Here is a 26,582-nt window from a genome sequence, read left to right on the forward strand (position 1 = left end):
GAGTTCTTTAGAATTCCCACTGCCTGTAAACGCACCATTCAGTATGGTGGGAGAGGCACCTCTGTTGACTCAGTTGGAGCTCGGGATAGCTGGAGCAGCCACTGACAAAGTAGCTAACAAAGTGTCATAGCCGAGTCTTAAATATTTTAGTTATCTAGTTATATGTACGAGCTTGAGAAGATGTCTGTGGGCAATCAAATTCGTGCGACCGGGACGATTTATCAACACGCGGAATGTTAGTTAGTGTTAGCTTAAGTGAGAAGATTGACGAGATAAACGAAGTTCCCCTGTAGAAGTGTGATGGCTAAAGCTAGGCTGACCAGAGGAAGCTTCAGCCAGCAGTAGTTAGCTGGCAAGCCGTGAGAAACATGGAATCGTTCATATCCCCTCAAGAATTCATGCCGTAAATAAATCAGTGATTTTAATCGGTGAGCAACAGCAGAAGGCAGCGGTATCTCGGCGCCGCTTGTGGAGCTTCGGTCCAGGCTCCGGCGCTGGCCTTGGAAGTTAGCAGACAGCTAACAGCTATCCACCGCCAGGGTAAGTGTACACTAACTCATCAATATTGCCTTGGCAGCCTTTTGGGGGACCGTGTTTATTCTTGAAGGTGTATAACCCTGACCCTTACGACTCAGCTGCAGTTAATTTAATGACTGTGAAGTTCTCTAGTGACATTTATCGGTGGTTGAATGGGGCTGCAAGCGACAAGTTTGGGGTCAGTTGAAGCAACAGATAACTGCAAAGATCACGGCCTTGATAAGTTTTTACTGAATTAAAGATCTGCTGGGTTTAATTTTGTTATTGCATTGCAGCTTAAAGTCTGATATATTAACGAATAGCCTTTAGAAAAGTATTTTAGAGATAAAATGCTTGGCTTCCAGCAAAAGTTTAGGAGAAGAAACATGAATGTGCAATTCTATCAGTTACTGTAAAAAAATGTTAATGAATGTCTTGTCTTTATGTTTTGATTGAAATATAGAAATATAGAGGGGGTTTGCAATGTAGAGGAATTTTATGTAAGCTGCATGATATCATTGGAGCTGTTATGGGAAAATATTTCCCATTTGAATGTCATATCAGAACTGTGACCCTGCACTTGTACTAATCAAAACTGAATGAAAATACTGGTTTAAAAACTGTTTTTGTGTATTATTTGAATAGTACTTATTTTAAAAGTAACCTAGAATAGAAATAACATTGGAATTAAACCATTCAGTCAGAAATTACATCAGGTTTACTCAAACTAGCTGTCTCCCTAGAGTTTTTCCTGTTTTGTTTTTTTAAGATTTTTTCATTCACGTTCATGTAATGTTATGTACCTTGTCCTTTTAATCAACCTCTAGTAGAAAAATGGAAGTTACTAGATTCTCTAATGCATTAGTTACCATATCCTCTTTCTGTGCTTTTTTGGAAAATGCAGTTACACGCAGCAAGTCTTAAGACTAGTGATGTGCATGTAATTCAGACATGCTTTTTAGATTGAATGGACTCGTTTTCTTTTTTTAGATTTTCTGCACTCTTGTTTAAAAAGAAACGTGTAAGATTTTTCTATATCACGGAGTATTTAGATTGATGAGGATCAAAATGTGAAACAGAACTCAAGATTATCTCAATTCACATCTATCTATCTATCTATCTATCTATCTATCTATCTATCTATCTATCTATCTATCTAAAATTTTGTCTGCATCAGAAACAGATTTCCAGCTTCCTTTTGCTCCTTGTTTTTGTGTCTTGTGACTCACATTTACAGTAAGAACAATGTTTCTTTGCAAACTGCATATGGGAACCATAACTCCTAGAGGAGATGGGGGAGGGTACAATATTTAAAATATTGAAAAATGGGGTTAGGATAAAATACCAACTCTTCCTGAAGAGAAGCTAAAATCCAGACGGGAACTGAGTTTTAAAGACTTTGGCTGTTGGTGAAAAACATCAAAACAGTTGATTCATTTTTTATTTAAGTACCATGTTATTAGAAGCACCATTTAATCACCCAGCAGATTTGAATCAAGGTCAGATGTCAGTCAGTAAGTACATGCCAATCTCTAGTTTTAACCTCTGCAGTGGGAGGATTGTTTTTCTTGCTGGCGTTAATTGCAAACCAGAATTATTATATGTTTAATTTCTTAAAATAAGATGTATATTCTGAATTTCACAAAATTATGAAATGGTTGGATAAAAATCTCCACGGTCCACTGAGAAAAGAAACTCATGACTGCGTTTCATAACTGTCACTCATGGAATTAGATTTACAGATTTTATAACCGTTTTTTAGACAATGTCTCCTCTGTGCTTTATGCAACATTTTCCAGCTCTGCAACATTTCAGACCATGCACCCTCGTCATGATATTAAATTTAGATGTAGGCCAAGTGGAAACTATCGGCCCCAACGCATTTTGTTTGCTGTCACCGTTTAGGTGGATGTTGCTGATGGCTTCCCCGCCAGCTATGGACACTGTGACGGACTCGCGCCCCATGGTGCACCAGAACGGGACCGCCCATCGGGAATCTTCAGACACAAGACCAGCTGCTCTTGTTCTGAGGCTTCATTTCTACCACAGCAGCCAAGGAGCAGCCGACAGCGGCACTCTCAGCTACCCACCCGGGGACTACGTGGCTGAGGAGTTGTGTATAGATGCAGCCAAGGCGTGCTGTGAGTACTCCAAACTGTGCGGGCCTGCATAAAGCACTCCATTTTTGTAACTTTCACAACATGGATTTAATTTTTTTGCTCAGATTTTGTTTTTAATTTAAACATAAGCAAAAATAAATAGGCAAAGTTTTTATCTTTTTTTGTGGAGGTGTGATCAGATAGAATAAATGTGCCACTACTGTTGTATTGCAAGGCAGTTGGGGGACAGAGACTAGACTTACCTGCCTGCCATGTGTTTAAGGGTAAACCAAAACACACCTGACATTTTAGATTATCTCTCTTGACCTTTTTTTCACCTGTATTAGTACTTAAAACTGTTTTCTTCTGCATGTCTTGAGGCATATTCCAGTTAATTGCCTCATTAAAGATTGCGCTACTACAGACATGCAGTCTGATTATTTAATGGTACATCATGAAGCTTACATTTAATTATTTTGGTTTCTGTTTTTTTTTTTAATCATTCTAGGTATATCACCCTTGTACTACAACCTTTTTAGCCTTTTTCGAGAGAGAGACAACTTGTGGTTTTCTCCCAATCATGTCTTTCGGCTTGATGAATCGGCCTCTGAAGATCTGTTTTTCAGAATACGGTAGCATACTTTAGTTAATTTTAGATTATCCTTATAATAATAATAATTTCCATATTTACTGAAAATTATTGACTTTTTTTTTTTTTTTGCTCACGGTAGGTACTACTTCCCCGGCTGGTACAGTAGTGGTGCATCGCGGGCATATCGATATGGGGTCAAAAAAGGGTCAGAGAGTCCCGTTCTTGATGATTATGTAATGACCTACCTCTTCTCTCAGGTAAGTGCCTCTGTGTGAGCCTTTATTTTTAATCTTAATCTTTAATGACAGTGCTTTCTGTACGAGTTAAACTATAGACAGTTCAAAGTTTTGGTTTCTGTTGTTCCTTGCTTTCGTATTCAACTGTGTTGCAACTCACTGGATATGTGAAAAACACTCAGGAATCTCAGTTTCTACAGTGATTGTTGGTACTTTCATGAAAAATACACTTTAGTTGAGATAAAGGTCGAACACATTATTGTTGCGAATCTCAACTGGTCCAGTGAGCCGTAAACTTCCTCTGTAGGGCCTTTATCCAAATTAGTCATTACTTCCTGTATTTCTTTGAGACAATTAAGACTTGTAGCTCATACAGGAATCGTGCACACAGGATATCTTCCAGTAAGGGTCAGTAATGATGAAACAAAGCAGGAAGCATCTCAAGGCTTACTTTGCTTTGGCAGTGGGTTGCACATGTTGCCTGAAAATATAGATTCCATTGTTATTATAGATTGCAGCTGACAAATTAAACATCTTTTTGACTGAGTGGATATAATTTCTATCAGGTTAAAGATTATTTTCCAGAATTTAGAAATAAACTGGCCTTTACTGGACAATTTCCTGTTTAGTTTGAGAGTCGACCTGTGGGTGCTGATTTTCCGACGTTAACACATACAGGCTCATTTGTGGAAACGTGCAGCAAAAAAAACAATGTTGGTTGATGTATTTACAGCAAAAAGAAAATGTCAGTTTTCACCTTTGATTCATGTAATGAACAGGAGGAAAAAAACCATATTTGGCTTACCAAATAATGTAAGATTTGAAACTCTTCAAACTATTTAAGTTGTCTCAACACTTAAACATTTGTTGGATTGGAGTTTCCTTGTTTATCTACGTTGGTTTGTCCTTATCTCGTTGGGTTAAACACAACTATAATGTGTAAATCAAAACAAGAAATGTGCGCATTTCAATAAAAAAAATGTACAGAGGTCATAAAGGAGACTAAAGTTGACTTTATGAACTGGATTATGGATTATGTGGATTTAAGTCTGCGGAAAGCCAAGAAGATAAGCACTGCAGGGTTAGAGTGTTTATTTTGACATATTGTTTGTTTGCACCTATAGAGCAAGTAAATGTGGTTTCAAATGTTTTTCCTTTCCTAAGATTTTTTTTAAAGTCATTGTTACATACCAGGATCCTAATTGAATTAACTTAACTTGGAATGTTATAAGAACAAATTACAATCTAAGTGGGTTGACACAAGACATGATTTCTAAATAGACTTCAACATAATTGTGGTTACGCTTTCATCTTAAGTTTGAACTTGTAACATAAGTTGCAAAAAGAGTTTGTTTTTTTAACACAAAAAACACTATTGCACATTATGTGCAGATATGTTTTAATCGGTTAGATATCATCTGTGCATTATTAGTTTTCATCCTCAGTCTGAACTCAAGAGCAATGCAGGTGTGAAGATCGAGACAGAGATGGCGAATGCATTAGCTTTTAGTTCTGGTCTGTTTAGTGTTCACATTGGCCCATTAAAGCCAAAACAAGAGTTGCAAACGTTACGTCACACAGACTAACAGGAAGCTCATTCATTGGTTAGTTGTGGTTAGCAGCCATCCTACAGCGTCATGTGGACCTGCAGGGGGAAAACGAAAACAAAGTTTGTTCCAGTGACTGCAAGTACGTCACCATGTACCTCCTGCAGACTGTTTTTTTATTCTTAGCGGAGGTCAAAAAGGTCTTAAAGGCAGTTTATTCTGTTGTAAATTTATATGAATAAATAAGAGGTTGAGTAAGAAAACAACGTGGTGGTAGGAACGATTAGATATTTTTGTTTATCTGAATTCATGAGACTTAACATAGCTTCAGTCAACAGCAGTTAGTTGACTGTAATAAGAGTATCAGCTCAGAAATGCAGGTGTGGTTTTATTCCAAGGTGTAGAGTTTATTATGTTTTCTTTAGATATGAATAAATATTGGGGAATAAAATCTAAAAATATTATTGCTTCCATAGTGTTTTCCTTTCTGTAGCACATAGTTTTGAATTTTCAGTTGCACCTGTGCATTTTCTTCTCTAAATGTAAAACTCCACATTCCTTGCTTTTTTTTTTAACTATAAAATAACAAAGATCTTGTGATAACTGAAGTTCAGTAATTGGTAGGGGTGCACCGAATTATCAGCCAGCCAATTTATCAGCCAACTGATTTATTGGCGCCATTTTCCTTAATTTTGGAATATTGGTGATCGATTGATACTTATATATAAAGCCGATGTTATCCACCTATTTTATGTACGTCAGCACAGGCCTAAAACTCAGCCACTATCCTCTGCTGCTCTGTTGTCAGAGTTTTGACTAATAAACCGGCCTGCCAGTTGCACATTTGCATTTAACAATGGTCAATAATCCCTTCTGACTTCATCCCAGTGGGTTCTCTTTGAGGTTCAGGCCAAGCCAGTAACACCAAGGTCACTAAACAGCTTTTAGACTCTTTATTTTTTTGGCAGTATGGACAGGTGCTAAGACATGCTGGAAAATGAAGTCAGCTTCTCCATGAAGCATGTCAGCAGAATGAGGCATGAAGTTGACTGAAATTTCTCTAAAGTCTGTGGTTATTGCACCTTTTCCTGTTTTTAACATGTATTAACGACTGTCGTCTGGACGTTTGTCCAGTCAGGGGTCCTTGCCATGACTGACTCAGACTGAGAGACTCAGAAAACAATTGATTTAATTGGCTGATTTGATTGCATCACCATGAGTTGATAATAATATATATATTTACAATATTCAAATTTTCTGAGACATTGAATTTTGAGTTTTCATTATCTGTAAACCATCATCATTAAAAATACAAGATAATATAGTATTGGAATAGTTCACGCTGTGTGACGATTCTTTAAAATATGTTTCATTTTCTGAAGTGATAAATAATGCAACTTATTTTTTAGATTCTATGTTTATAAGTTTTCATATATTTGTCCTTTTTAAAAACAGAAATAAAATCAAAGACAAACCTTTGTCCTCTTGTCAGCATTTTCCAATTTGCCTATTGATTTATTTTTATTTGCCTTATTGGAATTATGCATATTTCTAATATTGTGCAATCCTAAAAATACCTTTCCATAATGTATAAAATTTCAAAATTGAACTGTGACGCCCTCAAGCGTTACCAACTTCTTAACATTAATTACATTGGGTTGGAACAACTTTAAACATAAACATTGCTAAGCTTTTTTTTTTTTTTTACAAAACTGAACAACTGACTAAATGTCCCCCAAATGCATTGAGGGAGTTTCGGTAGTTTGGTAATAAAAATCTCCAAATTAAATCTTTTAACAGGCCTATTCACACTGACGTGCATTAAGTAGAGGAAGTATTTAGCTGGTTTTCTCTTGCTACTGTGTGCAGTGGAGGAATGACTTTGTGAACGGAGTGGTGACGATTTCCAACTCCCATGAGTCACAGGAGGAGTGCCTTGGTATGGCTGTGCTTGACATGACGAGGACAGCTAAGGAGAGACAGATGTCCCCTCTGGACATCTATCACAATACAAGGTACTAAAAACACAAAACTCTTGATGTTTTATTTTCTAATAGCAGCTCACCTTCTCTATTCAATGTACATTTTTGTTTGGTTACATTCAGAAATTAATTTAAGACAAATATTGATTCAAATTTGTTGCATCTTTTCTAGTTACAAGTCCTTCCTTCCAAAGGATATGAGAAATCAGATCCAGGATTGTAGTTTTTTAACTCGTAAGAGGATCCGCTTCCGCTTCAAGCGCTTCATCCAGCAGTTCAGTCAGTGTCGGACCACAGTGCGCGACCTGAAACTGAAGTACCTCATCAGCATCGAGTCGCTGGAGAAAGCCTTCTACACGGAGACCTTTCAGGTCAGAGAACCAGCCAGCGGACAGCTCATCATCCTGGTGGCAGCGGACACGGGGATACAGTGGTGTCGAGAGAAATTAAAAGATTCTGATGAGGTTTGTATCACCTTTCGGTTTCTTCCTCTAATCCAGAATGAACCTGAACTGACTTGGTCATAAGCGTACAAACACAGCTCGCACTTCAACTTGTTCACATTTTATCATGTTACAACCAAAAACATCAAATTATATCCAGTGTGTTTTTATGTCATGGTTCATAAAGTAAAACGATGACACATCTGAAAAGATTTGCATCTGTAGTTGATGCAAAATGTGTATTTGCATCACATAAAATGCAAACAAAATACATTGACAGTTGTATTTATAAAATGGCAAGATCTGGAAGTTTATAGGTAATGAATAATTTTGCAACACACTTTACAAAATAAAACTCATCATCTGCTTTGAAGCTTAAAGAAACCTGACAGATACTAGAGATGCACCAGTCCAATATTAATATCTCATATTGAAAAAAATTCTAGACCAGGTATTGGTGACAATGTGCCTGATTCCTAAGGACTGATCTATTCAGTACAGTTCTATACTTTGTACTCTGAGTGACATCGTGCTTTATTATTTATATTACACTGTAGTTACAATTCCTAATTGCGCTTTCTGAACCATTTAAAAGAAAGTTTGTTTTTGTCAGTTTCAGTGTTTTTATTATTTATTTTACATTTGTTGTTATACTCTAATTACACTGACTGAACAAATGAAAGTTATTTTTACATTTTCAACTGAGCTTGTGAAGTGTTTTGTGCATTTAAGAGTTACCAAATACATTTGTAATTCTGTAAAACTATTTGTTTAAAAAAAAAAGAGACGTTTTAAGTGAATTCAGTTCCGTTTTTCTGTATCAAATCGGCTGATTGGAATCAGAAGGAAAAAAAGTGGATTGGTATATCTCAGATAAATTACAATGGAAAATCTGTAAAGTTTTAAGAAATTATGTTTTCTGCAATTAATTTTTTTTCTTATATTGTTTGTTTAGGAGTTGCAGACATTGTGCGACTTCCATGATGTCACTGACATCAGCATCAAACAGGCCTGCAAAGAAGGCGCCACAGAGAGCCGGTTGGTCACCATCAACAAGCAGGATGGGAAGAATCTGGTAACTTCTCAAAATGAACGTCTTTCTGTCTCCAGCAGAGAAATCTGAGGCTAGCTTGATGTTCACTGGAGGGATTTTGTTTTTTTGTTTGTATTTTTTAGGAGCTGGAGTTTCCGAGTCTGTTTGAAGCCCTGTCATTTGCGTCCCTCATTGACGGCTACTATCGACTGACCACAGACGCACATCACTACCTTTGTAAGGAGGTGGCCCCTCCCAGGCTCGTTGAGGCCATATCTTGTCATTGCTATGGCCCCATTTCGTAAGTCATACATTTCTGTGATTTACATAATATTTATCTGGAAGAAAATAAGCAAAAATTGTCATTCACTGCTTGTTTTCAAAACTTGTCCAAATCAAACAAAATCAAATCGCTGGTTGTATTCTCTGTTAGTAACAACAGCTTGCTTTTAATTATTAATGATTTTTTTGCAGAATGGAGTTTGCTGTCAGCCGGCTTCAGAAGTGTGGAGACAAGCGGGGGTTGTACATTTTGAGATGCAGCCCAAAAGACTTTAATAAATATTTTCTAACTTTCCCAGTGGAGGTGAGTTTTTCATTTTCTACATCAGTGATGACTAAAAATTAATGAATGGAAATGTTCCTGAGGTTTGTTTTAGAGCTGTTTTCCTCTGGATGTGTATTTAGTCATGTTTCCCTTGTACGTCTTGTCCCTCTGCTTGTTTTGCTCTCAGTATGTGGGAATTATGTTGTTAGTGATGCCAGAACAGCCACTTGTTATGCAATGCATCCAAGAGCCGGGCAACAACAATAGGATTCATATCATAATTTATCTTCAATAAGTGGAACACATTTAGTAGAATAGAGAAAAAGACTCTTTATTTTATACTTTAATCAAACTATGGATGCTTTAATCCCAAAAACAGATCTAGATTTTTAACATCAAAACACAAATTCAAAAAAAATAAAACAAGCATTTTTATGAACTTTGTTTTTTTCTCCCAGTTAAACTGATGTGAATCTTAAAAGGATGCTCAGGGTTGCGTTCCTGCAGTAAAGCTGTGTGCTTTGTGTCTGCCAGGTGTTTGATACGGTGGATTACAAGCACTGTCAGATCACCAGGTCCACTGCTGGCGAGTTTAACCTCAGTGGAACCAAGAGGAACTTCAGCTCACTGCAGGAGTTGCTCAGCTGCTACCAAAAAGAAACGGTGCGCTCAGACGGCATCGTGTTCCAGTTCACCAAGTGCTGTCCTCCTCAGTCCAAAGGTAAGCCCAGAAATTTATTTGAAGAAAAATTTGGGCCAATAGGTGAAAATATCATTGTAGGATTTCCATACAAATATACAGTAGCTCTTAGTAAAGAAAAAAACAAACTTGTAATCAAGCATTTCTGGTCAATTTCATTTTCAGCCTGTTGAGTTTTAAAGTCCAACATATATTTAATACTTTGTTGTTGAAATACTTGGTCATTCTGCCTTTCTGTGAGATTCTGTGTTTAATGGCCAAATAAAACAATAATTGTTTTAATACACAATCCAACACATTTTTAAAGTTACTTTTAGTTTTACACTGAGGCTAATTATACTAATATGATAGTGCTGTCAATTAATATTAAAAGCCAGTAACACTAGTTTATGTAAGCTGGAGGAAAATGAGAAAAATGAAACTGATCCATCAAAGCAACAGCATTGCATACAATGTCCCTTATTGATAATCCTACATATAATCTGCTTTGGCAGATTAACACATTCTAATCCTTCACAATCTAATTACACGCCTCTACTTTGGGGATTTTTGAACAGAATGTGTGCACTACCATTAGATTATCCCACAAAAAGGATAGATATCAGAGGAAGCACAAAGAAATATGCTTTTTTGTGTTCTTAGGTTATGTATTTTCAAACAAGTGTTTTATTCATTTGTTTTATTTTGCATAACTTAAAACATAAAAGGATAATTCAAGTAGGATGATGAGGTTAACGTCTGAGGCCAAACACCTACATGTAAGAACTTGTTTTTGCTATTACTGCTTTGATTGATGTTTATCAGATTTGCAGATAAAAAAAATGTAAGGTGAATATCTTAGTTATGTCACTTTATATTTTTGGGGTTTATTTTTGTTTTCCAGAGAAGGGTTACAACAGAAATGAAATTCTCTTCTAATGTCATAAGATAAACAGGGATCTTTGCACAAAGTTCATCTTGCAGCACACTCTCTGCTTTATCTTTTCTGTTGTCCAGTGCAAACCAATATTACTGGGGTTTTTTCCTTTTTATCTTAAATTTGATTATGGTGTTTTTCTCTTCCGAATACTTTTCTAAATAATTAGAAAACCTCAAAACTAATTTTGCTGATTGTCAGTAAGAACTAAGGGGATTGTGATTGTTGAAAGTTATGGATTCAGTCCATAACTTGTAACTGCTGTGGACCACAAGCAGTTTAAAGACTTCAGGTGTATTCATCAGGTAACTAAATACTGGTAGCAGTATTATGCAATTATCATGATAGTATTTGAAAGTGATCTCAAGAAGCACTGAAACAATTAATCATGTTGGATAGATTATTGAAATAATGGCCATCTAATTTAGTAATTGATAAATCATTAAGTGAAAGAACAACGTATTCAGAAAAGTAATTCAGCCAAAGCTGTACAAAAATGTACATGTACACATCTTGTGCTTAAGATAAGAAAAAAAACGACATTTACTTCTGTAAATATGTACTGCCCAGCACTCCTTTTCACTTTGTTCAAATTCTTTTACCATCTAATTACTTATCAGTCAGTAGATAAGCCCTACACTGTACTGATGTTAAATCAAGCAAAAATGATTTGAGCTTTTAATATTTGTTTTGCTACAGATGCTTCAAATGATCAGGCATTCACGAAAGGAATGTTGTGCTATTGCGTTGTAGATAAAATGTTTATTTCTTATGTTAAATTCAAATTATTCAAATGCATTTTTTATGTTTCCTAATTTTGCATAAAAAAGTTTTAATAAAATCTACAGAATGTGTCACCTTTATAGATAACTAGTCATCAGAACAATTGACAGAAAACGCGATAACTAAAAATAATTTAGTTGCAGCCATACTATATAATCAGATGAGCTGGAGTCTATTCTTCACTTTTATGACACGCAGTTCAAGGACTGTGTGGAAATAGTGAGATAACCGCAGAAAGAAACTCTGTGTTTAAATTATTACCTAACCAAGGCAACCTTAAACAAACTGATGTCTCCCCCTGCTGGTGGCATCTGTATTTACGCAGTCACTGTCTACACCATCAGGCAATTACTGAGCTAATTTCCATCAACAAAGGGTGAAAAAGAAAAAAATTTTAGCTATTATTTTTAAATTTCATGTACTCTTCAGATCGCTCCTGAACTGTTTCTCTGTTTTGGCAGAATAAAGTGACGTTCAGGACATCCAGGATGTATTCTTGTTGAATTTTCCAGCTTACATGTTATTGTGAGCCACACAGAGACACAGTTCAAGGGAAAATTACCAGTAAGCAGGAACCTTTAAAAGTGCCTTACTCCCTTTTTTCTTTCGAAATTTTACCAGAACTGGTGAAAGAGATGAAGAAATAGTGTGTTGTTTCTCAGATTTCTGACTCATAACATCAACTCTACAACCAAGACTAGAAAAAAAAACACCCTCAATTAAAAAAAAAAAAACTAACGAAGTAAGTTTCCCCCCTTTTTATTCTTTTCTCCAAACAGAAAAGTCCTGCCTCCTCATCTGCAGGAGCAACAAAGGTTCAGAAGTGCCTTTGTCTCCGTCGCTACAACGACACAACGTCAGTCAGATGGTGTTTCACAAGATCAGGAAAGAAGACTTGGAGTTTGTAAGCTTACTGTGCATTTCTAACTTCTGTGGTGTTTGTAATTCCCCAATTGTCTCTTTGATTACATAAACTCTTATAAAACTTGGAATTTGTGTTTGGTCACTAATTCCAGCTACAGAAGTCACTTTATTCTGTTTTTTAAAATTATTATTATTTTTTTTTTATCAGATGGAGAGTCTTGGTCAAGGCACATTTACAAAGATCTTTAAAGGAGTTCGTAAGGAGCTTGGCGACTACGGGCAAATGCACGAAACTGAAGTTGTGATGAAAGTTCTGGACCAGGCCCACAGAAATTACGCCGAGGTCTGTGGTTTTACAGCCGTTTTCCGTGTTGCGACTAAATGATCAACATAACAAAAATGTCTTTTTTAATTATTTTACAAATTAGGCCCATTTCTGCTTGCTTTTTATCCAAGTCACAGATAATCCAAACGTTATTTTGCAGTGATGGTGCAGACCTTCTAGCATTTCTTTTTGTAAGCTTCTTTCACAGAACTCTGATTTGATTTCAGTATTTTTAGGTAGGGTTAGGCAAAGAAGCTTTGAAGAATATTTGTATTCTCTAAATCAGAGATCTCAGACTCGAAGGGAAGAGTTTTTTTTTTGTTTTTCCTTCCTCGTCTGTTCTTCCTTCCATCCTCAATTAATTTTTACCTCTCCTTTGGTGTTCTGTCCACATTTCCTTAATCTTTTGCCTCATATTTTCTCTCCTCTTTCCTTATGTCCTCTTTCCAATGTCCATCTTTTTTTGTTTTTGTCCATTCATGTTACGTTCCTTTTCTTTTTTCCCCTCATATTATTTTTTCTTACTTTTGTGTTTTTCCTTCCTCACCTCTGTACTTTTATCCTCCCAGACCTCTTTATTTTTCCTGTCACGTCCTTCTATTCTTTCCATCATTTTCCCTCCTGCCTTCAGTCAATCCCTCCATGATTATTTTCTTTATTTTTACTCTCATGTCTCTTTGTCTTTTTGTTTTTGTCTAATTCTTCCCTTCCATCCCTTTACCTTCCTTCTCATACTCTGATTTTTCACATTTTGTCCTTCTTTCCTTGCTTTACTGGAAAAGTGAGAATTATTTTATTTTATTTTATTTTTACATGTAAAAACTCACAGGAATCCTGTTTTTAACATTCTAGTATTTTTCATTAAAATGTTTTTCTGAATGAAAAACATTTTTTACTAAGAAAAATGTTTGGTTTCCTCTAAGGGGATTCAAGAACTTCAAGAACCTTCATTTGGGCCTGAAAGCATACGTGAACATTTTAGATGTGCCAAACTAGAAACGTTTTAATACCAGTTTATATTATTTATTTAATTAAAAGCAACATATGTTTTATTATTCCCTTTGTGCAAAGGTTGTATATTTTGCAGAAAAGTGTGTAAATTGTGCATTATAGCTTTTTTTTTTAACAATTACTAGAGTTAAGAATGTGAAAAGTGGTGTATGACTTCTAAAAAGAGATTGAAATAAATACCAAGAGTTTTTTTAGTATAGTAATGTTTCTAAAAACAAACATATTTATTTAAGTAGGAATATGTGAAGGATTTACATAGTTGTCAGGTGAAGTATTAAAAAGTGTGGTGGATACAACTGAGAAAACTCAACCAGCTAAGATTTCTGGTTTGGTTTTAATTTTTCTGAGTTGTAATTTTGCATATTTCTTTCTCTCCTTCTGGTTTTCTAGTCTTTCTTTGAAGCAGCCAGCATGATGAGCCAGTTATCCCATAAACACCTGATCCTCAACTATGGAGTTTGTGTCTGTGGAGAAGAGAGTAAGTTAGATTCACACATTTTCTGCTATATTTCTTACTGCTAGTATGTTACATGCATTTTGCAAATGCTAACTTTCTAATACTGTTAAATCTGATTAAAAACAAATGTGTTTTTAATTCGTCGACAAATGTAGACTATTCGTCGACAAATGTAGACTATTTGTCGACGGAGGCAGTGCTGTGACGTTTCACAGGGATTCTCATACCTGATGTTCAAATGTCCAAAACAAACTTTTAGTTGAGGTCAAATATCTGAAATAAACAAATAGTGACGGTTAAATCCTTGTGTAAAATTAGCTAACAACCAAAGAAATTGCACTTTATGTCTACAATTGTATGTTTCTAATCATAAGCCACTGATAAAATTTGCAAATTTTGAGTTGAACTTCATTAACACAAACTCTTTCCAAGTATATTTGGTCTAATTTCTAGTGCAAATATCTCAGTTATATTGAAATAACACAAAACTAACTTAAAAGCAAGATTTAGAAACTTCTTTAAAGTAAATAAATTCTTAATAGTGATGAAAAAGAACTTGTTCTACTGGCAAATAAATTAATTTATAACATTTGAATCATGTCTTGCTAAAGGTTAAATAATCTGCCAATGGAACTAGAATTTTTTTTATCAATATTTATGAATTGATAAAAAAAATTCTGAAACAAGTCTCCATTTCTTGCTTAAAAAGTTACTTGTGTGTGAAGTTTACAAAGATATTTGCACTAGAAAGTACACCAAAAATACTTGGTATGATTTTGTGTTTTTGCATATTCTTTACTCTCCATGGGATTAGAGTATCGTTCAGCAGAGTCTCTTTGAAATAAAGATTAATTTCCTACTAAATATAGTGTACTATTGCTGTCTGTCCAGTGTCTTCTACTTCTGCTAATTTTTATAGATTAATAGTTGATCATTAAAAATGTTAATATTCAGTTTTAAAAAAAACAGAAGATATGAGCTTCTGTTTTCCATATTTACAGCATGGAAAATTAAATGTACGTTTAGGTAAAAAAAATTAAAAAGACAAAATTCTCTTACTGCCCTTTCTTCAATTATTTCACAACAAAATTATGTTTTGTGGTTTTCTTTCTATTCAAAGCTTTATATTTTGGTATGAAAAAACTTGTCATTTTTAAAAACTAAATTATAAAAAGAAAACTTCCTTTCTGTCCCCTTTCAGACATCATGGTGCAGGAATATGTGAAGTTGGGTTCGCTGGACACCTACCTGAAGAAGAACAAGAACGCCATTAACATTCAGTGGAAGCTTGAAGTGGCAAAACAGCTGGCCTGGGCCATGAACTTCCTGGTAAAAATCCATTTTAAATCAAGCTCTGTGTTTGTTTTGCTGTAAGTTCTTATAAAACTGTTTATGAATTTGTAAAGAAGATAATAAGCTTAATCTGAGCTGAAATGTGTTTTTAAAGTTGAGTTTGCACAAATTTCTCGTTTTGTGCCTGCAGGAGGAAAAGCATCTTGTCCATGGGAATGTTTGTGCCAAAAATGTTCTCCTGATCAGGGAGGATGATCGGAGGGCCGGGAATCCCCCGTTCATCAAGCTTAGCGACCCCGGTATCGGCATCACTGTCCTGCCTAAAGACAGTGAGTTCCTCGCCAACCTCCACTTTACTGTCATAACCATTTCTACCAGCAGGGGGAGCTTGTTAACACATTGATAAGCATCAGTTGCACGTTTTTTCTGTTGACAAATTAACAAATAAAAAGAAGTGACTGCACAGAGAAGCTGTTTTCCTTCCAACTTTGACTTTTACAGCTGATATATTGACATTTCTAGTCTAAATGTGACCAGTGAAGGCACGAAATCAAACTGGATACAATTAAATTTTGTTTACTAAAGTCAATATCTGACATGGGGGAAAAAAGCAATCAATTCCTCTCTTGTTTTTGTTTGTAATCAGTCCTGATTGAAAGGATCCCCTGGGTGCCACCTGAATGCATAAACGAGCCGATGACTCTGAGTCTGGCTGCAGACAAGTGGAGCTTCGGTACCACGCTGTGGGAAATCTGCAGCGGCGGAGAGAAACCACTGGCAATGCTGGACAACACAAAGGTAGGGCTGAGTTTATGACCAAAAATAGAAAATCTTTGTAAAATTGATGCAGCATCACTTCCTGTACATTCTCGAAATCTGGTGTACCGACCACAGAGAGTTGGAAATGAGGTCGATTTATGGTGACTGATCAATTCAGTACAATATTCACCCATAATCACAGTCACAGCCGTTATACAGACCTGACTTGAAGTATTTAGATATTGAATTAGAGTTAGTCTTTGGTGCCATAGCAGACACAAGTTAGAAAGGAATGTAATAATAATCAGAGAGGAGGATCAGGAGAAGATGTTACAGGATGGACATAAAATATCAAACAGTTCAAATTTAAAAATCAAAGTGAGGTTCTTTTGGACTGCTTCTCTCACATCTAGATTGGAGATTTCACCCATGCAGTATGTCTGGTGGTGGTCTGTGTGTGTATATATCTATGTATATATATTATTTTCCACAATAATCCTCAAGAAACTGAAGGAACTGGTTGATATATTTTGGCATTAAGCAGATAAAAATTGCATTGATTTGAATATTTAAGCAAACAGTGTTCAATCTATTATCCAGAGGGCACCATAAAAAGCTTTGGCGGGCTGTATTTGGCCCACAGGCCTTCAGTTTGACACATGAGTTCCAAATACTACAGGAAAAAACCTTCAGTTTGGAAAAAATATCTTTTCAAATGGTAAAATATGCAGGAAGCTCATGGGATGTCTCGAAAGAGAAGTGTCATAGTGAAATCTTGTGCACCTCATTAATAATGGCAGGCACTTCTTGTTTAAAGTAATTGGACAAATTGAGCGTAATTTGAATAATTGCTCATCCTGTTGATGTATGAGCCAGTTGTCATGTTATATAAGAGCTCATTGGGTTTTCCTGAGGCGAATGCCCGGTTTGAGTTTGCATTGATCCTCATTTATTCACTACAGAAAGTCCTGTTCTACAACGACCACCAGGAGCTTCCGGCTCCAAAGTGGACAGAAATCGCTAAACTGATCTCCAGTTGCATGGACTACGAGCCGACATTCAGACCCACATTCCGGGCGGTGATCCGCGACCTTCACAGCCTCTTCACACCGGGTCGGTTTAACCCTCCTTACCCTGCAGTCAAATTCCTGCTCTGGTGTTTCAGATTAAAAATCAAGACGCCTATTTAGATTCCAGAAGTCCTGGAAAGCATCCAAATAAAATGTCATCAGTATGTGTAATGATTTCCTGAGAACTTATGGGGAAAGTCTTGGTTCACTGATTCTGGGGAAATAAAATTAGGAACAGACTAAAGAAAGAAGTATTGGTCAGAGTTTTCCTTGTGGCAGTAAGACAGTTGATGTACTTTTTTCTGCCCTTTACCCTCTTTGGCAACTGCCGAACTCTGAAGAGGACATAATTATTAGATTAGATAGATAAGGAATCAGTACTTGGCTCAGCTCCTATAAAAATTGTAGCTACTGTAATCGGTGGAGTGGCAACCCAGAACAAGAATCAAACATCTAGAACCAACAATCAGCTTTATATTTTACAAATCCAGAACAAACTTTGAAAATACTCTACTTACCAACCCCACAACATCTGGAACATTTTAAAATGTAGTTTTTGTTTAATCTGTTGTTTTTGTTTTTTCTTCTAATTCATGTAAAGCACTTTGAACCGCCTTGTTCAAGAAGTGCTACATAAGTAAAACTTCTTCTAGCTAAACTTAAACTTCTGCTTTTCTTGCAAAGATGTTTATCAGCATCTTAACTGCACACTTTACTTATTTAAAAACATGATAGTAATATCAAATTGCAGATAAAAACAAGGAATTTAAGAAATATTTTTGTAGACCCAAAAAAAATAAAATAGAACAGAATAAAAAAAATGTATGAACTTCGACCCCATAAACTCACACTATGTTGTCAAAAAATGAAAACCTTAAAATAGGTTGGTTAACTTTCATTTCAAGTTGTATGTCTTTATTTTGTTTTGTTTTTTGCCATTGACTTCCCAAACCCACACATAAACTAAAAGTATCGTTTCCTGTTTTTAGACTACGAGTTGATCATGGATGACATCCTGCCAAACCGAACGACAGGTGCTGGTGGCACCGCTGGCGGCTTTGAGCACCAGGAGCCAGCTCTGTTTCAAGAACGACATCTTATATTTTTACAGTTACTCGGCAAGGTATTAATTGATGACGATGTTTTCGTCTGTTTCACCCATGCAAAGTGTCTTCACTCTGTAAAATCACCAAATCTCCCAAGTATTTTTGGTCTGGTTTATAGTGTATTTATTCTTAATATCCCACTTGTTTCTAGTGCATTTCTACTATATTTTGTATGTGACATGTACTTATTTATTATCATTTTATTCAATTATGTCACTTCCTTTCTAGAGTTGCTATTTTTTACATTTTATTGTGTTTTTATGGAGTGACTAAAAGAAATTCCGATTCTAGTGCAAACACTTGAAATAAGATAAAACCAACTTAAAACAAACTTTTCAGCAAGATAAAATAAATTCCTTAATATTAATAAAATGTACTACTTCCACAGGTATATTATTATCATTCATAAGGTAAAAATAAATTGTCCTTCTACAGGTGGAAAAAGTCTGAAAGTTTTTCTTTCCTTCTTCTTTTTTTTTTTTTTTTTTTTTTTTTAACTAGCCTAAAGATACAATGTAATATTTGGTGTTTTTGCAGTGCAGACTGTCGGTTCTCACCAGAGATTACATTATTACAGATTTATAAAGACTTCATTTAGAACAAAACTGATGTGCTGTACATTTTTTAGAGTCTCAAATCAAACAGCATTGTCTCACCTGGAGTCATTTTGTGTTTAAGGGAAACTTTGGCAGTGTGGAGATGTGCCGCTATGACCCACTCCAGGACAACACTGGAGAGGTCGTTGCTGTGAAGAAACTCCAGCACAGCACAGCAGAGCACATGCGAGACTTTGAGAGGGAGATTGAGATTCTGAAATCTCTCCAGCATGAGAACATCGTCAAGTATAAGGGTGTTTGTTACAGCGCAGGTACTTTTATTTTTAGTATTTATTCTAAACCTCAAGTGTTATGACTGAAATATATCTGCTTAGTGAATAAATAAATCAGGTTTAATATGGATGAGAAGGTTAAAAAGTTTGTATTGTGTATAGTACTATGACTCAGATGCAGTATTACTACAAGCTGACTATGTAATGTGTAGTAGCAAATAAATTTCACAAATGTACATACTGAACAGGTAGCTTCCTGTCAGAGGATTTAATTCACTGAGTCGGTCTGGACAATAAATCAATAATGATGTATATCACAATGGACACATGATCAATATCCATAGGTAATAAATCTCAGAATTTTCTATAATTTTTCTGAACAATGATCCAGAACCACAAAGCATTCTGGGAGATGTAGGCAGAGGAAAAGCAGTGTAAGGTTTTTCCCTCTTTGCCTCATAACTACGTAAAAGTAAAACTGGAACAGGAAAGGTCACACCAACAGGTTGGTTGTATTTCAGATATTTAAAACAAAAAAACAAATGAATAGTTATCGATATCGACTGATATGAAACCTTTGTATCGTGATAACTTTTTCAGAGTAACACATTGTTTCAGAAATGATTATCAAAGCAGTCTGGATATCTAGGTGCTTGACTTCATTCATCTGTTGCCAAAGAAGTGATTGGAACAGATGACTTTGATGATTTATAGGAATGTTTTAATGATCGTAAAATGTTTGTTTCACTGAGCATCTTTAAAGTCATTATCTTGTATTGTGTCTTATTTACATGTAACTGTTTTCCTTGGGTTCATTCAGGTCGACGTAATCTTCGCCTCATCATGGAATATCTTCCCTTTGGAAGTCTTCGCGATTATCTCATAAAAAACATGGAGCGGATTGACCATAAAAAGCTGGTCCACTACGCCTCTCAGATCTGCAAGGTGCTGCAGCGCAACCTGAAGTTTTAGCAACCTGCTCCGAGCCTCTAACCAACAACTGGACTTCCTGTTTGTCTTTATGTATTTGTCAACAGGGAATGGAGTACCTGTCGAACAAGCGTTACATCCACAGAGACCTGGCGACACGGAACATCCTAGTGGAGAGTGAGCTAAGAGTGAAAATTGGAGACTTTGGCCTCACCAAAGTTCTGCCTCAGGATAAAGAGTATTATATGGTCCAAGAGCCGGGAGAGAGTCCCATTTTCTGGTTAGTTTATTTTTATGTTACATATGTCACAAATACACTTAATTTGACTAAATGAGAATACTAGAGAATCCAGAAGTTTACATGCACATTTTTTTCCATCACTGCCTGAAGGTAAATCAGATCAAAATATTGACCTTATTGTTCTGAAACCACTTTTGTAATTAGGGGCCAAATCGGCACCAATTTATTGCCAATTTATCGGTGCTGATCACCGATTTTGGGAGATTGGTGGTCGATGCGAAGCCGATCTCATCCACCGATCTTATCGACCTCAGCAGAGATCTAAAAATCAACCACTGTCCTCTCCTCCATGAGAAAAGTTTGACTGACAGACCAGGTCATGTCTGCAGGTTGACAGTTTAACTGTAAAGTGTTTCACTGTAAAGATGGTTTGTAGTGTGTTTTGTTGCAACCTGAAGTGTGAAATAAACTTCAGTGGAGTTTATTTCAGGTTTAGGTTTATGTTGAGCGATGTGTGTGCCCAGTTGATTTTTTTGGGGGGGTGTAATCCATAGGGGGACCCAGAAAATCTTTGGGAACCACTGCATTATATGTAAACCTGTAGTTTCAACTCTATGGCACAGAAGTTGACTGCAAGTTAACAACACACTCTCAGTTTGGTATTTATTCAGAATTTTTTCTTTGGCGTGAAAGCTTCGATTCTGATATGTTTTACCATCTCCAGTAGCAGTGTGTGTAAAGCCCACCTGTGTATGTGTGTTTTGCAGGTATTCCCCTGAGTCACTGACTGAGAGCAAGTTCTCTGTGGCTTCAGACGTCTGGAGCTTTGGAGTGGTGCTGTATGAGCTCTTCACACACAGTTACAAGAACTGCAGCCCTCCTGCAGTAAGTCGCTGAATTCATCTGTATGTGTGAATTGCATTTTGCTTCTGAATCCAGTTGATGTTAATGCTAGCAACTTGCTAAAATAACCCAAACACAAAGCAACCGCTGGTGACTCCTGGATAGATTTCCAGCTGACTGCTTTTTCCACCGCTCTCTTTTTTTGTTTTAATTTGCTCACAGTATTTTCACATAAGTATGAGGCAGACTGTTGATGAATGGTCTATTTTATTATTTTGTTTCATATATAAAGCGCACCGGACTACAAGGTGCATTAAGTGAACAAAACAGTCAGTCAAAGTATATAGTATGTATTACTCCAGTAGCTGTAATGTAACTAAAACATTTTGACCAAGTATCACACAAAATCTGTTCAAGGTTAGAAAGCACAACCAGAATTGATCCTTATTAATACACTACATGGTGCTTGTTTACTCCAGAACAATATATAGCGCGCACTGTAATTTTTTTTTATATTAAAGCTTTAAGTGTGCTTTGTAGTCCAGAAAATATGGTATTTTTTTCTGCACCCATTTCATTTGATTAAAAAAGCCTCCAGAAACTAAGCACTTAAAAGTTGAATTCTTGGAAATTGGAGATTTATAAACATTTACACCTTTCAGTTTTTTATTACGTGTCCAATGAACTCTGATTTGTAACAGAAAATATATTTATCGCTAATGTCTTAATGCATCCTCGAAATATGACTAATTTAATAGACTTCAAAAACTTTTACACTTTTTATATCTGTTTACTAACGGTATTTGCTTCTGCTTTTGCGAATCAATAAATGCATCTTTTTAATCCAGTATGATTTACTTCAGCTTTACTAGACCCATGAAATTCCTCTCTTTCACTTCTGAAATAACATTTTAAAATATTTATGAATGACCTGTTATCTAAAACCAGTGGCTCAGAAAGAGAGATTGAGATCAGTGGCTTATCCTGTCCAAACAAAGATAACAAAATGTGCTTCACTGGAAGCATTTCCTTCCTTTATTAAAGTTTAACCTCCTATTAAAAGCTGAACCTACGGGTTGGTGGCTCAGTGTTTCACAGATAGGAAATGTATGAAACAACTAGTATGGGCATGAGAGAACAAGCGGGAATATTCAGGATTGATGGTTGTGTTCTAGTGAGTTGCTGAAGCTTGCAACAGCCAGCTACATCAGTCAGGAAAGTGCAGTGACCTCAGCATGTGGGCATGCTTTTTGAAATGTCAGGCCCCAACCGGTAGCTCTTAGCATGGTGCATTCACTGGTTTGAAAAAAGATCTGATTTGTGGCTTTCTGATAGTGGCCAATTTTTAAATCATCACCAATCTGCATGAGCATTAAAATGTATCTAAGCTTCTTCTTGGTGTTTAGTGTTTTGGCTTGAAGGAGATGGGTTGCTTAAATGTGAATTTTTGCCTTTTTGATTGGACATAAATATTCCAAGATGCTGGACTTTATTAGATTAGAAAAGGGTAAGAGTGGTTCAAGGAGCACAGTAAAAATAAAGTTAAAAAAGTATTAGTTTAAGACGGGGTTTTTTTATTTTGAAGGGGCATTATAACTATTTACAAACTAAAAATTCTGAAATTCACTTTTTTCTTCATTTCATTAATCCAGTCATCATGTGCGTTTAGATGTTTTATCCAGAACAGAATAAACTGACATGCAGTTTTGAAATGTTCCTTAAAAAAACTCTTACTACTTTTTGTCCTGATCAAAAACAGCGGAGTCGCAGTAGTGCGTTTGTTTTTGTCGTCTTGGCGCCCAGAATGGACCAGCGCCACGTTGCTGTAAATGTTAAGCTACAAGCTGAGCAACACGTGCTGTTGGTCTCCCTGCGTTACAGCATGAGAAATCAGCAGACCTGTTTTTCTTCTCCTGCATTCGTCTAGCCAATGAAGGTAGAAATATGTCACCTGTGCAATTATGCTTCTATGCCACAAATAGAATAACCTGTTCAGAACCAGTGTTACAAATTCATACCCATCAATCTGAATCCAATCAGAATATTCCAATTTGAGCCTTTCACTTGATCCATTTTTATTCCAATCCGTATGTTGGTCTTCTCAAATATTTAACTCTAAATATTTGCATAATTTCTTTAAGAAACTAAAACTGACTCTTGCACCATTTAAGACAGTTTGAACTTAAGTGCTAAACATTTATATAAAATGCCTCCACCCAAGTGAAATTGGCAGGATTTTGGAGAACATTTAGACTTGAAAAGACATGTAGAACTTCTACTGAGCAAACACATTAAGGAGACTTTTGTACTGTTTGCACAGTGTCTGTATTTGATTTCAGGGTACATTGTTTCATTTCTTGTGAAATGGCCAAAAACAAGCCCGGACATGCGGACATGAGTAAAAGACGGTTCGACTGCCTGGAGAATTTCACCCTGTTTTCACCTGAGTTTCATCATGAGTTCATGAGACTGAATTCATGTTTGCTTGAACACTCGATGTAAAGGCTCTCTGTACTTCTGAGAACATTGTGTACATTCAGAGAATAAGCTTCAGTTTGATTCATGTAGGATGACAGCGCCATTAAACATAAACCCTTTCCAGACATGCTTTTCTTTCCAGTAATCTGACAGCCAAGGCACATTATCCGTCATGTCTTAATGTGCATGTGGTTCATTTCCCCAAAAACACATCCCAATGGGAGTCAGGCCTCAATAAATAATGTGAAATATTCACATATCTTTCTCGTTCACATTTTCTTCATAAATATAAATTAATGTATCTCTTTTTTTACCCTCTTTCTTTTAGATAGGAAGCTGGTCAGAGTTGATAGGGAAATGAATGGAGCTAAATAGAAGGCAATCCCTAGAGAAAAACCTGTTAGAGGCGACGTTAGTCTTGAGACTGGGGTGAAGGTTTGCTTATGGAGAAGGGGAACAACAGATTATACCAGAGCTACATTAGAATGGTTTAAAACAAAGATTATTTATGTGTTAGAAAGGCAGAGTAAAAGCCCAGACCTAAGCTCATTGAGGCAAGGCTTGACTTATTTTGCAAAGAAAAGCAAATATTCAGTCTTTTGTCTGAATATTTGGAGATTTCTTTATAAGGGATTTCAGTGAATGACAATTCCAGGAAGTATCTCCTCACGAGGGATGCATGTGAATATGTGCTACACGTTCAGATTACAATTGTAAAAAAAAATTTAAAAACTGTTTTGTTTTGCTTTTATTTTTTTGTCCTACTTTGTGTTTGTCTCTGAGATAAAGGACTAAAGTTTGGGGTTATAGTCTGAAAAATTCCAACTTGCCCTCAAACTCACCATCTTTGTCCACTTATTTCCTCCATTTAGGTATTTATGTCAATGATGGGTAACGATAAGCAGGGGCAGCTGATCGTCTATCACCTCATTGAGCTGCTCAAATCGGGCAGCAGGCTGCCTCTGCCCCTGGGTTGTCCTTCAGAGGTATGCACCTTTCTGTTTATCTACAAGCTCTGTTTGTGACAGATTATTGTTACTACATCACTGAATTGCTTCTATTAAGTTCTGCCAAGTGTTAGACTGCTTTATATAACAGCAACTGCCACTAGATTTCTTGAAAATCAATTTCAGATGTAGTAGCCATCTTGGTCTGAGATAATCGGTTGCTGAAGATTTCCTCTGTGAGCTGTGCTTTGTCACGCTACACAAACCAACATGTCAACGTGAATCAGGGATGTCCACTTTGCTACAATAAACAAATAATTGAAAAATTTTATATTTTTCTTGTCCACAAATACTTTTGACTCAATGATTTTTGACCCATGTGACAAAAGATTTTGACTCTGATGTAAATGTTTCTGACTCCCTTTACTCTCTGCTGACATTCTTCCCTTTGTTTCCAGATCTACCAGATCATGGAGGAGTGTTGGGATAAAGACCCAACCTTACGTCCATCTTTTAATGAGCTGGCTCTGCGCATCGACCTGATCAGGGACAGTGAGGAGTTTTAAAAGTCAAGTGCCCTCCTGACGTTGAACCACGACACTTGAAACACTGTTGCCCTGATTGTGGCAGAAAGATGAAGACCAAAAGCAAAGAAAAGTGGAGCGCCGTGACTTGGAACAAGGATCTGCTTGAGAACTACTGCCGAGGTGCCTTCCAGCAAGGGATTTGTGTAATGTGGAGCAGCTGAGTGGCCTGGAAATGTTTGGATGGCCAAACTTTTGAAGCGGATGTTGCTGAAAATATGTAATTGTATTTGGTCAAAGTTTAAAAAAAGACTTGAAGCACCTATAGAGACTGTGACGAGACTGTTGCCAGAACTAAAGCTACAGACGCTTGTGGTGAACAAGTTCTCTGTTTGTGCGTGTGTGTGTGTATGTGTGTGTGTGCGTGCATATGCATGAGAGCTCCGTACGGCTAGCTGGGCTAGCTCTTGCCATCCCCTTTTCTGTCACCTCAGAGGAAGTGGACTGATAGCTTTTTTTTTGTTGTTGTTAAATGTGTGTGCTTAACTGTACTATAGCAGTAAATCATGTACATATGTCCAGAAAGATTTTATAATTTTATAAATTTAAATAATGTTAACACTATATTTCAGATGCCAGCAACTGCCATTGTTAAAGCATGTGCATACAAAGGTGATTGAAAAATCTGTCATTGTTTTCATTGTGAGAGGTGGCGTGAAAATAAAGAATATATCTGTGAAGAAATGTATTTACATGCATTTCCTTCATTTTTCTCAAAACTTCCACTGTACAAATTTAATGTATTGTCAATATCACATAATCCACTGGGAAATTAGCAGAACTTGATTCTTTTGATTTTTTTTTTTCACTATTGTTACCTTGATTTATAAGCTAAAACCCAAGGTTTTAGTATTTTTAGTTTTCAGAGCTACTAAATTTAGCTGTTCAGGTTGAAGATGAGTGTCAGCTCTTAATCCCTCTTCTTAGGTAATTCTTTTGCTTTTTTTTGGACCAAAGTTTTTTTTATTCAACTAAAGAAAGTCAGCACATCCACATATTTGTTCTGTGCATCTGTTCATTGCTTAAATTAGTTAAGTCACCAGGTGGTGATGTAAGGTATCACCAACATAATTATGGTAATGTTTATTTGTTAAAATCTGAACAAGTGGGGTCATGTAGCTATTAAATAAGAGTTTTATTAAGTAATGTTAAAGGATTACATTACATAAATTTATTTAACATTTCTGTACCAGAAGGACTGACGAAGTTCTGTAATATACAACCAACAGCTTTTAGTAAGATTCACACAAGCAATGATCATCATTATTGTGGTGTTTTATTATGAAATACCAACCGGATATGACGTTCTATTCGATTTGCTTTAGAGGTATTTTAGACAAATTTATGTTGCCCTGTTGTTTATCTGTTTTTAAATCAGCTCTTTGCTGTAACATGGATTAATTTAATGGCAGGTAAATAAATTCAATTAAAACACCAGAAGTTTGTTTTGA

The 26,582-nt window shown here is 36.2% G+C and overlaps 1 protein-coding gene across 1 annotated transcript; it reads left to right on the forward strand.

Annotated features, from left to right (window-relative positions):
• Positions 1-58: 58 nt before the first annotated feature.
• Positions 59-25,819, forward strand: jak2b (Janus kinase 2b). Its single transcript, XM_055039515.1, has 24 exons — positions 59-540; positions 2,422-2,657; positions 3,124-3,247; positions 3,347-3,464; positions 6,860-7,005; positions 7,145-7,436; positions 8,371-8,490; positions 8,592-8,749; positions 8,923-9,034; positions 9,530-9,716; positions 12,174-12,298; positions 12,467-12,601; positions 13,985-14,072; positions 15,253-15,380; positions 15,535-15,673; positions 15,991-16,142; positions 17,066-17,216; positions 18,163-18,296; positions 18,958-19,147; positions 19,929-20,053; positions 20,146-20,318; positions 21,047-21,164; positions 24,473-24,586; positions 25,006-25,819. The coding sequence occupies exons 2-24, from the start codon at positions 2,426-2,428 to the stop codon at positions 25,111-25,113; spliced, it is 3,369 nt and encodes a 1,122-aa protein (XP_054895490.1). The 5' UTR covers positions 59-540; positions 2,422-2,425; the 3' UTR covers positions 25,114-25,819.
• Positions 25,820-26,582: the final 763 nt, after the last annotated feature.

The sequence above is a fragment of the Poeciliopsis prolifica genome, unplaced genomic scaffold, assembly GCF_027474105.1.
Source record: "Poeciliopsis prolifica strain line A6 unplaced genomic scaffold, Auburn_PproV2 SCAFFOLD014, whole genome shotgun sequence".
In the NCBI taxonomy this organism is placed as follows: Eukaryota; Metazoa; Chordata; class Actinopteri; order Cyprinodontiformes; family Poeciliidae; genus Poeciliopsis; species Poeciliopsis prolifica.